At 37.2% G+C, this 15,118-nt stretch overlaps 1 protein-coding gene across 6 annotated transcripts in view; it reads right to left on the bottom strand.

Moving 5' to 3' along the window:
- Window positions 1-15,118, bottom strand: part of RASA2 (RAS p21 protein activator 2) — a 51,303-nt gene that overhangs the window by 18,734 nt on the left and 17,451 nt on the right. For all 6 annotated transcript variants that reach the window (XM_086844973.1, XM_086844974.1, XM_086844975.1 and 3 more), the window contains 5 exons: window positions 12,795-12,871; window positions 5,408-5,491; window positions 3,532-3,604; window positions 2,259-2,335; window positions 812-910 (listed from right to left, as the gene is read on the bottom strand). In XM_086844973.1, coding sequence (XP_086701099.1) covers window positions 812-910; window positions 2,259-2,335; window positions 3,532-3,604; window positions 5,408-5,491; window positions 12,795-12,871 — 410 coding nt within the window. The remainder of the gene's footprint in view (window positions 1-811; window positions 911-2,258; window positions 2,336-3,531; window positions 3,605-5,407; window positions 5,492-12,794; window positions 12,872-15,118) is intronic.

Below are 15,118 nucleotides of genomic sequence, written 5' to 3'. Positions count from 1 at the left end.
ACATGGAGTAGAGCCATAATGGTTCCTGGCCAAGACCTGTGTTACATTCAGCTCCTATTTATGTGCTTCCTTCCCATGTGTTTTCTGTGTGGATATGAAAGTGCTTTTTCCTGTACTGAAAGGTTCACTTAAAAGCAGAATATTTTACATACTCAGAGGCACTCAAATCCCTTGCACTCATCCCTTCCTGCTGCTAAGCATTTGGGACAGTAAAGGAGCTAGAGATGGGCTTCTGCTCCCAAAAACATCAGAAAGTGCTGAGATGTCCCACACACAAGTGTTTCTCTCCTGAACTCCCTTCATACCTCACCCTTCCAGTTCCTGTGCCTGCTCCCCTGACATGATGTTGGGTTGGCTCTAGAAGATACTTATGGAGCCTCTCCAAGGAAGAAGAAAAAGCCATACTTAATGATCAAATAAACTATTCATCAGTCATTCTGGAAGTCTGACTTAGGAATTTAATTACAAATAACGCAATTCTGAGAAGCTCAGGTTTACTGGGTATGCTGAAGAGTACAGACAGATCCAGCAGCCTGACCAGAAGACAGTTGCTGTCCATCCTCCCATCACTCTGCACTTCTCCCTCAAACACACCAACTATTCTGTGACTGTGAGCAGACAGGGGGAAGAGCAGAGATAAATGTACCTGCTGACAAGGTTAATTTGTTGAGAAGGGAAACTCTAGAAACATGTTTTACCTAGATAAGAACAGGAAGACACCATTTAATGAATAGACAGAATAAGACATATCCCTCACAAGGGAAAATGTGCAAGACACAAGCAAATTCACTTCTGAACCACCATTTCTCACCATGCTTGAAAGGAATCATTTCTTAACACCTTCACAGGAACTTTAATTTCTCCTAGAAAGATGTCTTGTACCAGATTCCCATTATTCCATAGGTCAACCCTGAAAACAAGAACACTGCTTAATTTCCTTTTCTCCCAGAGAAAAATAAGCAAGTTTACAATAACTGCCTTACAGCACTAATCCACATGCATGCAGGCAGCAAATGTTAGAAATCTCACTCCATTCTAAATAAATCAAGAAGACTCAAGTGGCTTATTAACCCATAAAGAACAGATAAAGAAACAAACAGTGAAAGTTAAGACTTGCAGACCTTGCATCAGTAAATAAAAGTGATACTGGCACAATGTACGGGTTCTGCGCAGTTTCCACCCCCAAAACTGTGCACATTTCTTCTCAGGTAATTGAAGTGAACTTCTTAACCAATATAATTAAATATCTACCTAACTGCTAGAATCTGGCACACTGCAATGCCACACCAACACATGCGCTTGTTTTTCCAAGCAGCAGCTCGTATGCTTACAACCTCAAACAGAATCGGGTTCCAGACATGCACCCTGGGTTTGTTCTATTTCTTCTTACCTCTCTGACATTTCTGACAGACAGCAGTTGTTAAGAACAGAAAAAAAACAAAAAGACAACTAGATTTGTTGGGGCATGACTATTTTTCTAAATATATTTGCATCTACAATGAAATATACAGTTCTAATTAATGAAGCTAATAGCTAGAAATGCATGTAAATTAGTTCTATAATGGCAATTTGGATTAATTGCTAAGTTTTTCTTCTAATGCCTGTTAGGAAACATATGCTGGCCTTGAAGACTTTCTGCCATTCAGTAGATTTGGTGCATGTATGGGCAGGAACACAATAAAGAAAAGAAACTGAGTACAGGGCTCTCTGCAGTTCTAACTACATTGCATAAATACAGACAGACCTGCTCTGAGGGTAAAGCAGCAGAAAAGAGGAACGTAATTTGAGTATTTGCATTTGCAAGGAAAAGATGAAACACAAATGTTCCTCTAAAAAGCAAAGTGAAATTCTAAGAATCTCATAGAAGAGGTTTTTCCCACTTTTATTAAACCAGCCAACTATATTTGGAGCTATAGACTAGGATCAAGTATGCTGATATCTTTCAGTACAAGTTCTATTACCAATGTTCTGCCCAATGAATATAATTTGATAGAAGGTACTCATACCTCTTTACTAACAGGCACAGGAAGTAAGTTGAGGCTGCTAGATACACTCAACCACTACTTACTTCAAAACAAACTCATCTTTAGTAAAAACACAAGTAAAAAAAAGAGAAATTTTCTTATGCCATCTCTTCTACAAGTCTAATCAGTAATTCTATGGAGCTAAACTAAGATAAAAGGGGTATTCATTGTCCTGATGATCAAATATTATGATTAATGATTCTACGAAATCATTTTCTAATCCACATAACTTACCTAACTTCTAGTTTCTCAATATCTTCTTCTTCCACCTGAAACTGGGATTTTTTGGTGTAACTGCTGGACCTGGTTACCTGCAATTAAATTCCTCCTATTAACATACTTTTTTTACTGTCGATATCAAAAATCAAAGAAAACCCTCCCTGCCTCTAGCATAGGTAAATAGTTACTGTTCCCCCTACAAAGGAAAAAAGTCAGTTGACCAAACAAACTGCTTTTGTCAGAAAGCAGGAGAAAAATGGGTCAAGAAGGGTTCATGGTGGAACCTACTGGAGGCTAGCTGATATATGAGGGAATTACAGTACAGATCTATTAGAAAAAACAACAAGTAGTATGACATGAAACTGGCAAAAGTTTATTTTTTTATCATGAGCCCCATGAAAGCATTGAAGTCAGTTCTGAAATGTTTAAAGAAACAACAAATAAGAAGCCCACTCTTCTTGCCCTATTTACAACACAATTGTAACCTCTCATCTGCACTTTCCTCATTTCTTGACTGACTGCATTCTCAATTTAACTCAAATAAATCTTAAGTCAAAAAGTCACCAGAGTGGTTTGAATCACATTTTTATCCTAATATCTGACTTGAGCAGGTCAACCAAGGTATACACATGCACTGAAACTCTGCATAGGTATGCAGCTATTTCTCACTCAAGTCCACAGCAGGATGAGGATTTATAAAAACACAGTAAATTACAATACATTTGAGGCATATGCAATAGTTGTATGCCTTCCAACTCTCAGTGCAACATGCTTTAAATGCAAATCTGATTTTTATTACTGACACAAATCAGATGAAAATTTAAACTTGTACTTTGTTTATTGTCAGATAACTCATGCAGAATTAAAATCAACTCCTAAATAACAACAGACTTTTTTTTGTGTATAATCACTATATTACTTTATTAAATAAGTTGTTTGGATTTTCTAGGTCAAGCTTGAAAACATTTAAATTGAAGTCTGTGGGACAGGTTAAAATTATCTCAGAACTCTGGATGGCAACAGATGACATCTAGTGATTCAAGACAGAGAATTACTTTCATATATGTGCTTGTGAGAAATTTTTCACACAGCAACTGGAGGGAAGTATTAATGTCTGGCAGACAGAAATTTAAGTATGTCATTCGCTTATATTTGAGAGGCCAGTTAAAGATATTAAATTTGCTTGAAGAGAGCTTTCTGCATTAGGTACTGCTATTCAGCTTGCTTAAAAATATCTGAAGGATTGCATAAAATAGATAAACAGGAAGAACAGCATACAAAAAGTTACCTCAAAATAAAATGTTTCATTGAACTGCGGATTGCTTGTTTTCTTCTTAACTTTGGTCTTCTTTTGGTCATTCCTGTTCCAATGTGGTAAAATTTTTACCATAGACAACTTAAACACACAATTATAAAGACATTCTATTGTCAAGATACATTTAAGTTACAACATTTTTTGTCATTCTAGAATTCACTTTGATCAATGAGGAAAATTTTAAAATAAAATTAGTTCATCTTCACAATACAGTTGAAGAGCTAAAATTTTAAACACTGTATCTAGCTAACCGTACATCTATCCAACTCAAAAGTTGTATTTAATTTCACAAACAGGAAGAACTTACACATATTAATTAAAATACATCAACTATTTCTAATGCATTTAAAATTTAAATTTATTTACCACTGCCTGAAGGTAATGAGCACACATTTCCTTGTCTTGTTTAACTGCAGTTTATGTTTTTCCCTCTCACTGGTGAAACACACACCACTTTACAGACAGAGGCTTACGCTCAAGACACTGAAGGTTTTCTTTGAAAGCAACTGCTGCTCATGTTAGATATGAAAAAGCACAAGGTCAAACAAAACAACTGCCTCCACTTCCTTGTGGGTTAGTTTTGGTTTGTTTGGGTTTTTTTTATTTTACAAGTTTTATAAAGCAATACAATTTTATTTATTTATTTAGCAAAAGGCTGTGGTAGTATAAAATGGCATTCCAAAAGAAATATAAAATATGTAAGAAAAACAGACAAGGGAGATGAAAAATTGCCCTAAGTATCAATTACCTATTTTCAAGCACTGGACACAAATATTCCAGTCATGGTACATGAGTCACAAGTGCATAAGACTGGAAAATCTTAACTAGGAATTTCTGTCAGATTTCCACATATATTCCCATACTAACAGGGTAGATATTTTGTGGGACCAACATTTTCTCACTTTCATCCATATCACAGGACTCAAACAGAGAATGTATGTCAATTTACCTTCTTTGCCATTTGGCCCCATGGCTCCTAAGTATAATGGGTGAGTCTCCCTAGTCCTCTTAGGGAAAACTCAAAGAAATAGACAAAGCAAAAAAAAAATCCCAAAACAAACCTAAAAAATATGATAATTTATTACCAAGGAGAAAAAAAGTGCTCCATGCCTTAAAAAGAGCTTACTCAGGGACAATCCTTCCAAAGTCTTTAAGCCAAGCAAGTCTGGTACAATACATCATGGCACTATGCTCACAAAGGAGATTTCTCAGCAAAGGAGAAAGGAAAGGGTCTGATGTGGCAAAAAAAAAAGCAACTGAAACTTATCCTCCTTACTGGGCAGGGACTTGCACATAGTGAATGTGTGGGATAGGGGATTTTCCTTGTGAAAAAAACCCCAGCAGTTATTGAGGATTACTGATCCCAAACAAGGAGACATTTGAACTGTGGGGACTTTGAACTCAGCACCCTGAAGGTGTTCCAGAACCTCTCCTCTCTTGTCTCCTCCCAATTACTACATATTTGCTGCAAAGAAACTCACACATTAAAAAAACAGAGAGGAGAGGAAGGTGAGTGAGCAACTGACTGTATCATGACATACAGGAATTTCACATAAATTAACAGGAAGTACAGTGCAGAAATCAAGAGTCCATACAAAATATAAGAAAAGAACTGAGTCACGAGTGGCTCTTGATCAGTGCAGACAATTCAGACAGACCAAACACCATCCCAGTCTTGAGCACATGGCAGGGAAGAGGAGACAACAGTATCCCTGGAGATGTGACACATGCATGAGAGCACTGGAAGATTTCTCTGTGTTTTAAAGATTTTGCTTAAAACCTATGACTTTCTTTTCCAATTCAACATCCCAGCATTTTTGGATTTATTAGTTTTATACTAAAATGTTACCTGGAAGGCCCCACAAGAGAGACTGTTGCATAAGGATCACAGTTCTGTCCGTTTATAAGAGGCAATCCATGGCACTCCTTTATGCTACAAGGAAAAGGCAAACAACAGATAAGTAAAGCAATTATTTAGCTTAAAAAAATAAAACCCAAACAATGCTTTCTTTTTGAAAACTTTTTATGTCCTTCTGTATTACACACAGATATAGCTATCTATACGCTGATCCAACATTCTGCATGTACCTGAAGCAGATCTCCAGATAGCAGCACAAAATAATGCTCAAGTATACAGTCGGACTTGAGGAGCTCTGTGAGAACAAAACTCTTGGAACTGCTTTGATAAAGACATTCCAGTATCACATATGAATGACAAAATCCTAAGTAAAACGAACCGCTATGTATTTGGAGAAATTGCAGATTTCATTAATGTTTAAATTCCATTTCTCAAGGCCCACAAAAAGCAATCTGGCCTCAACCAATGGCAGCAACTATAGCTGGAAGGCATTGAAATGGATTGAAATATTTCATTTTGGATAAATTACATGCTGTTTACACTGAGAAATGCAAAGTCAATCTGAAAATGATATTTAATTATCCAAATCTATTATAGTATATAGTGTTCTAGCTCTACCTTTGAAATAATGCTTGAAGTTTATTTTCAAATAAACTTTTTCACAATAGTCCATGCTTACAGTTAAATGACCCCTTTAAAAATACTGTTTTCTTCTGTAATTCATACAGTAAGTGGTAAACTGGTGTTAAACAGGCACGCAGGCACTGATGAAAAAGGGATAGGATGGCTGGCAACTCATGGAGACAGAGAAATGCTCATGGAGACAGAGAAACCTTTTCTGGATCTTTTCTAAAGTCTTGCAATCTTTGAATCACCACAGCAGCAACACAGAGCTGGGTCAGCAAGCTGCCTAACCTTCAGATGCTGGCCACATATGAGCATTAACTAAAAACAGCTGGAACAACAAAAGTAAAGCACAGGAGTTTGTAAATTCATAGCAGAAACCAGACTTTCTAGCAAAATGATACTCTAATGTAACCATACACACTGTAGGTTAAGGCCAGAAACATTCAACAGATTACAAAATTTCGTAAACAAAACACAAATGAGATCTGAATGTAGTATTCCTGTTCTCTTTAAAATAATGTATTTTTAGCTGTATTGCAGGAATTTAACTAGATTAATGCAAGAAAGTTTCAGCTATCATAATTTGCTAGTTTGAATAAAATCCAAAACCTAGGCAACTTAAGGAGAAAATAGACGTCTCTAAACTCATATGAACAAATAAGTATATATTCTAATATCATAATGTGGAATAATAAGCTCTGCAGATCAAGTTAAAGTTATGTAGCTGCACACATTTTTAAATAAATGCTTTATGTACTGTAGAAAAATTGTGTCAAAAGAATAATAGGAGCTGCAAATTCAAACACAAGTGTGGAAACAACAGACACTAACACTAACACTCCTGTGCTGCCTCCACCCTCTGGAGTATGCACAATTATAAACCAGATGGTATTTTACCCCCCGCAAAAGTCCCTTTGTCTCAGCCAGTGCAGGGAACATTTAGTGCTGAACCACTGCACAATCATTTGTTATTTTTCTTCCCGTTATCAAGCACGTGGCCTTCAGCATTTCAATAATTTTTGAATCACAATGAACACTACAGTGATTTCAAACCCACCATTTAAATGGGTTCTTGAAACATCTAGTTGTTTCCAAAGCATTAATTGATTCCTCCTCCAACACACAAGTGGCACAGAAGAGTGGTAACAAAATTAAACTGTCTAGACTTTTCAGTCATTTGGGGTATCTGATCTGATTCTTTCAGACTGGTGGGCATCCTGCAGCATATAAAATACTCTCTGCAGCTCCTCAGGCTCTGCAGTTTTGGGTGTGAGTGCTGAGTGTACCTCTAAATCACTTGCAATTTGAATCTCATAGGAAATTCATAGCAGATGGATCAGTCAACCTTATCTGAAGAGAATTCAGCTGTTTTAACAAGAACACCACAATTTCTCTTCTTACAGTCTTTGACATGTTCACAAAGCTCCTGAATTTCTCTAGCAAACAGATACGAGTCTGTAGAACTTCTGGTTACACAAACAACTTGTTCTGTTCTCTTGACCACAACATACAAAAACAAAAGAAAAACTTGTTTGTGATTTCCTGTGAGTTGAAAAACATTTTACTGACAACTTCACAGCCTTACAGCAAAACTAGAATTTCTGGATTTATCATATGGATCTGTCCCTTCAAGTTGATTTCATGCTCCAGCTGGTCTCTCTGTGGGGCTGCTCTAGCATTCCCTTTTCACCTCCTGCCCAAGACCCAGTTCTCTTGCCAGCAAATATGGTCTGCCTAGTTTTTTAGACAGCCTGCCCTGGTCCAACACCTCCCCTGACCATCAACTCCTAGTATCTCCCAGTCTCTCTCTTCCACACCTATCAGGCATAAAAATTTGTTCCAAATTTACCTCACCTCCTCCCCTTCCACCTCTTGCTCCAAGGTAGCCAGTCAAATCCATCCCTTCAGTCTGCAGGTGCTGCTTGTGTCTGCTTTAGACACATATGTGACAGCACAGCCAAGTTCAGTCAGCTGAACTGCTGCCCCTGTTTACCACCCTCACAGGAAGCTTTTAGGTTGCAAGGCAGTTGTGAGTTTGGCAAACTGAATTACCCTGGCCATGGCAGGAGCCCTCCCGAGCTCCAAACACAAGCAGCCATTAGGGATAGGAAGCCATTAAATCAACTCAGCACTACCGAGCTGGATTGTTCCTCCCCAGGGACTAAACACACCACACAGAATCATTACTGATACTTTTAAGCTACTAAACAAACAGCCTCCAGTAAACATGTTTAAAAATTCTGAAGATGTCTGAAGTGGCCAAACTAGAGTAGACTTAACAGACATGGAAAAGTTGGTATGGAAATGAATGGAATAAAAAAAACCTCACTCAGTTTGCCAGTCAGCAAATTTCACAGGAATACTGCCTTTCCTCAAAGACTAAGGCAAAGTGCTGCAACTGCAGTCTCCTTTAACAGGAAAACAACAAACAAGAAATCCCAGCAAAATCACCACCAACAAAATGCTGAACATTTTTACCAATCAAAAAACAAATTAACACTAAATATACACTCCTATTCTGACAATCGCAATAAATACATTTCTAACATACAATAAAAATATTTCAGCTTTGACAAATAATTTCCTCTACCTAGCTAGGCAGTTGTTCTTCAAAAGCCATAAATAAATAGATAATATAAATAGAGTTTGAAGAAGTAGAGAGGAACTTAGAAGCCTTTTATTTTCTATTTTAGACTACTATATCCTATATCTATATTATATCCTATATACTATAATATATATATAGTATATATATATAATATATACTATATTATGTACTATCTAAGCAACAGGTAAAAGAACTTTTCTCCAACTACTGCCCTGTTCCAGTACAGCGTAAGATACGTTTCAGTTTACGTTAATTCTCATCTCAGTAGTTTGTTGTGCAAGAGGAGTTTCATACAGGAAATGAGAGGCTTTCAGATATAATCGGCATGCATTCAGCTTAGAAGATGAAAATAAGTCCTTAAAAAGATGCAGCCCACAATAAACCCCCCCTAATGACTGACTCTACCTCCATCATTCAAATCAACTGAAGTTCTCCAAGGACAGACACTTCCTAACTGCAGCCATTAAGATCTGTGTGCACATTTCATGACAATTGCTGTGTTCACTAGAACAACTTCATGCAAGCAGATGAAGTATAAACAGGACAGTAAGAAACTGACAGATCAATTTAAGAGAGCATGGTGTGTAGTTCATTTAGAGAAGTATGTGCAATGAAGTCAAAACCTGGCTGTAATAAACTATTTCTGGACTTTGAAGTATACACATTGTAAATACACAAAACCTTCTTTCAGAGCTGAAGGGCTGTTAATCCCAGAAAAAGCAGATGCCACCACCCAACTGCCTACTTTGCCAAGAAACTGTTCATGTATCATCTATTTCAGCAGCAGCAAATACGCAAACAATGGCCATGCAAACTTGTTCTTAGGGACTCCCAGCAAGACCTGCAAGCATGTATTTTTGGAATGTGCTACTATACACCACATTGTGGTTTCAAAAAAAACAACCCAAACTGAGTCACCAGGTAATCTCTTGCACTTTTCCCCCTCCTCATTCACACATTAGAAGAGGAAATTGGTATCAGACACAAAACACAGTTTTAAGTCACGGTCTGTGAGTGTATCTGTGTGAAACTTAACAGCAAGTTTGTAGTTAATAAAAAAATTATGTGTAAAATCATTAGGCTTAGCTCTACATGAGTTCCAAGACAGTCCTTCACCAAAAGAAAGTTAACTATGCTTTAGGCCAAAAAAAGCGACTGGAATTGAGTTTTTAAATCAATTCTCATCATAAAACCCATCTAAAAGACCAGCAGAAAAAGCTTCTACAGCCATGTTTACAGACCCAAAACAGGAATCCATTGTCTAGCCAGTCATGATTTTGGTTCAGCCACAAGGTGACAAGGTAATGATCAGAATCACAGCCTCTCAATTACTTGCTACTGTGTGCACACTTAACACCACATTTAGTCTTGTGTAATGGAAGTTGGAGCTACTATTTTTCATCTTTGTAGAATTTCTGGACTCTCAGGGAATACACAGTATCCATTAGTAACTTAATTACCTGTTGAAATCCTGGGCACAGAGAATTTCATGCTTCCTGTGCTTACAGCCACAAGAGAACACTGTATTTGACCTGAGGCTGTGGAAAAGGCTTCCAAAGTTGAATGATAGAACTGAGAATGTAAATGTGTAGTTTGAATAGAAGTGTTTTACATCACTTGGTGGACAATTTAGATTTTAAGGTTTTAAAATGCAGTAATATACATGTAACAAGATGGAGGTTTTCGGGCCTTGTTCTTTCACCTTCTTTCTTGCCTTGTTCTTCCACCTTCTTCTTCATGGGTTTTAGTAATATTATGTGATTGGGTGGAAAAGTCTGCAGTGCGGAACACAATTGTTTGGTTATTGGGTTATAAGTAAAAGTGAATTAGTTGGCATTTTATAATTGGGTAGTTGACACTTAAAAGGCCTTGGAAAAAGATACCTGGGGCTCCATTTCTAGACTGTTAGCTTAGTGTACAGACAAACTCACTGGCTGTGAGAATGTAATATAGATAAGAAAAAATAAACAGCCAAGTCCAAACACAAAAAACGTCTCTCTCACTCATTAATCCCGACCTTAAGGAAAAGAACTAGAATAAATACAAGATATTTGACAAATATGCACAGAAGCCAGCAGAAGTATCTCAAATTCTCCTACCCAAAAAAAAAATTAACTGGTGAAGGCTTAAATGCATCTAATTCTCACTGCATTGAGAAACCATTAATTTGAACATGAAGTAAATGTTGCTCCTGAAAGGCAAGTATCATAGCCTGGATATCAGGAGTTATTTTTTCAGAGATAATTTTTTTTCCTTTAGCCATTATTTTCCAGTTTAGAACAGATAAAGAAGCGTCAGAGACACAAATCCTTTTGTGCCCACTCCTTGTCTCTCTTTTACTCTATCATGGTTCTGTCCCTTTCTATCTTTCAGCTTTGTTAAAGGAGTTACTAATTCAGTGTCTTCTCAGGGCCTGGTGACTAGTGAAACAGCAGGAAGCGCATCACTTTCTAACTATCATGGGAAATTTACAAAACAAGCAGGGTTTTAAGGAGTTTAATTTTCTCTTTAATACTCCCATATGTATTTTCTGTAAGTTCCTCATGCTTTAAGGTCAAACCTGTCCCAAAAATGCCCTCATGACCATTTCTGTAATACCACATTCAGTGAGCGATTTCTTCTCACATTCTCACATGTACATCCAAAACATATTTATGTACAATATATTACTAATAATTACTAATGCAATAAATTATTTCAAGGGCAGCAGCATGTGTGGTAAAATCCTACTAAACATTTTTAGTTTAAGGAACTCTAGTGCATTTCATAACCTCAGACAACAGCTCTGATGTAATATTGCAGTGTTTAACGCACAATCCTCTCCCACATGGCAGTGAGTGGGTGAGTGCAGCAGCCAAAAGAGAAGCCTGGTTTCCTTTTGATCAATTATCTCCGTCATAAAGAGATCCCAAGACAGGGCACAGTGAGTAAACCACTTCCTACTCAAAACTGCAATTTGCAACAGTAACTTTCTAATGCAACTTTTCCTTATCATGCAAAAAAATCCAGGCAAGCTTTTAAAATAAAAAATTCAAAACACTAACTTGAAGTGCGTGACCATATAAAAATAAAAAATTTTCTAAAAATTAAGAAAGTTGGGAATAAAACACAATGTCATAAAGCTCCAGCCAGCTTTGTGGTGAAGAGTCCACGGGGAAAAAGCTGTTCTCATTCTGCTTTGTGCTGCAAGTGGAATACAAAAATAAGAGCAGCGGGACTCACAGTGCACCATGCCACTACCCCACTATAAAAGCAGACACATTCCAAATTATCTTTAAATAATAAAGATACCTTGATGTCCAGCAAGTTCCATCTTACCTGAATTATGAGCCTAAGCCATTAAATCATCAGCAGTTTCACTAGCTTAGTTCTATCACAGAGTGGCTTCCACCTTCATACCAAGCTAGAGAACAGCGAACAGACCATTTTGCTGGGTCCTGCTCCAACTCAACTACTCATCTGGGTTTAGAGAGTTGACTAAGACAAGAACATCATCTTAACTTCATAATGAAAATTATAGTAGCAAATACACTGAAAATTTAATGTTTCTATGATGCTCTTTGACATGCTGTAGCAGTTTTACACTTCAGAGCCAAAACTAAGTTTGGTAGTGAAAGCTCCTTAAGTTGTTGCTCGTTTTAATGAAATGTGGCAAACATGCTGCTCCAGAACCACAACTCCCATACTTCATTTTTCTGTAAGAATTTCTTACCATGGTTAACCAGAAGAAAATAATTCTAAAGCAAAACTAGCAATAAATTTTACCATACCAAACCCCCAAAAATACCACCAGCAGCAGTAATTTGGTCAGTAACAGCAGTACTGCAAGTTCTGGCTGTCAGCTGCACTGCACACTCCTAGCTTTCTCACCAGACCAAATTCAACTGGAATTACAAGACACTAATCCTGGTCATCCCAATAAAAGGGATGGATTTGGCAGCAGAGATGAACAGCTGTGAAAAACTTCTACTGGAGTTCCCCAAACATATACTCATCTCCTTGTAAGGCAGATTCCACGGAAAGTCACACAGAAAGAAAAATGTTGCTGGTACCAAGATGTGCAGACATCCAGTATCAAGAAAGACAAATCCCGTAACATTCTAACAAACAACCAAAGATTAAAGGATTAATGTATTTCCTTACTGTACTACTAGTTGCTGGCACACAGATCCATTGTCTGTTATCAGTTCATTCAGTTTTAATTCAAGGTGAACTTTTCCCTGAAAAAAAAACAGGAGAGAAACACAAATAATTTTAAAAGTATTTGTTTTAGAAGTAGGAATTAGAACAATAATAGAGCTTATAGTTAGAGTTATTTAAAGTAATTCCAATATAACCACTTGAAGAAAATACTTCATCTAAAGCACAAATCCTGCAAGTAGAGCATGATGGATGCACTTGAACTTTGAGACAATTCCATAGAGAAGCACTGTCTCATCTGCAGACAACACAAGAATCAGTCAAGGCTCATAGATTTAACACACACAAGTATTTCTTCCAGCATGTGCAATTACCAAGAGTAAGTCTCAGCTGTTTTGTCCCAAGCATGGCATGAACCCTTGCACAGACATTAATTTCTGACCACTTCAGCAAAAAGTTCTAAATGACCTTGGACTCTGAAGGCATGTAGGTACACCTAGAAAAGTAGAATAGCATGCAATAGCCATAACCAGCAGCATTTAAGATCCACTGTGAAATCCTGTCCATCACATCAGACTGAAGATAATTTAGAAATGTACTGTGAATCCCAGGGCAGTTTTCAACTGTCTCATGAAGACTGCTGATGTACTCAAGGAACAGTCAACAGAACCAAAAGAGAGGAAAAGGTGGCAATAATTGCTAAACCCATCTTCCTCATTTTCTTTTTCTGATATAGCAGGATGTATTTAAGAAAAAGAATCCATAAATTATGGCACAGCATGGATTAACTTCAGGAAGCAGCAAGGGCTGCACCCTCTCAATAAAAGGCTCCATAACTAAACCATGATATGCAACTTTGTTGGGATGACCATTATTTAGTACTTGAATCTTGCTCCAAACAGCTACTGCCTGAACAATACCTGCTACTCCTTTCAGTGCCTGCCTCTTTGTGCTGGCTTTCATACCTAAGATAAGCACACACTGACACAGTCTTTTCTTTAACAATGCTCTCCTTAGTATTCTCAGGCTTTGTCTATTTGCTAAATGGAACATCAGATGATACTGGTCTGCTCACAATCAAAATTCAGGGAAGGGTTCTGGGAGGTGATTTGCAAGAGCAGCAAAGGAAGCAAGTCATAATCTGAACTACAGCTTTGCCTTTCTGCTAAAATGGAAGTAAAACCCTTAGATGACCTTGCACACATTTCTCTAGCAGTTATGTTTTGACATAAAACTGCAAAGTTTTTATTGTAAATCCCCTGGGGCAAAGGCCGTGTTTCCCTCTCTGTTCATCACATGGGAGGAGAAATGAAGCTTCTTTTACAAGGCAGTTCCAAACTAACTGCTTTGGGATGCCTGCCAAGTGTTTTGCAAACTGTTACAACAGGGACAGGAACACAGGTACATTAAGAAAGTATTTGTCAAGCAGAGAAACTCCATTACCAAAAAAGATTTACAGGATAAAAACAGGATACTGAGAAGCATGCCAACAGCCTTCCAAGGCTAGGTTTTTGAATGACAAATGAAAAGACAAGCATTATTAGTATTTATTAAAATAGCTGACTATCATTTGTTTTAGAAAACAGATGCTGTAGATGGCCTCAACATCATCTTTTTGGTTACAGTAGGAGTAAAACAGCACATTTCTTCTCCTGAGAACTACCAGTGGATGTAGTTTGTTCCCAGCTCAGTACTGTGATGACTACAATAATATGGCTCTAAGTAAATATTTCCCAAACATGGAGAATTTTAGAACATTTTTGTCATTTTGCTTGTGGGGAGCAACATGATGGTTTCCTGAAGTTGCTGATCTGCAGATCTATATCAGAGTTTCAGATATAATGTGTAAGTGGGTTTTAAATGTGGCTGTACAGAAGGTTTTTACTTCAAAATAGAGAAATCAGCCATTCTTATACAATAAATAATAAACAGTGACTTCATGTGAATGCACCTTGCCTCAGTAGATCTCAGGGTTGTTCAAAGGCAGGTAGGTACCATTTTAACTTTCCAAATGGATAAACAATCAATCTTCAGGTACTTACTATAGGAAGATGAAGTTTTATTGACACAAATCCAATCAATTTTAAGAAAAAGAACAGCGAGTGTTCAAAAACTGTAACAGTGTGTGAAAGATCTTGCTCTTACCAATGTAATGTCTTTCAATTACAGATCTCTATAAAAACTCTACCTATGTATAAATACAGGTATAAAGCTATATATATGTAAATCTCTATAGAAAGTTTCTTGCTATGAGTAATACAGATCAAAGGTGCGTGTGTTTAATCAAATGAGCCAATTTCACACCAGATTAATGAAGATTTTAAAAT

The sequence above is a fragment of the Cyanistes caeruleus genome, chromosome 10 (assembly GCF_971803275.1).
Source record: "Cyanistes caeruleus chromosome 10, bCyaCae1.hap1.1, whole genome shotgun sequence".
Taxonomy (NCBI): Eukaryota; Metazoa; Chordata; class Aves; order Passeriformes; family Paridae; genus Cyanistes; species Cyanistes caeruleus.
This window is presented reverse-complemented; position numbering and strand designations above follow the sequence as displayed.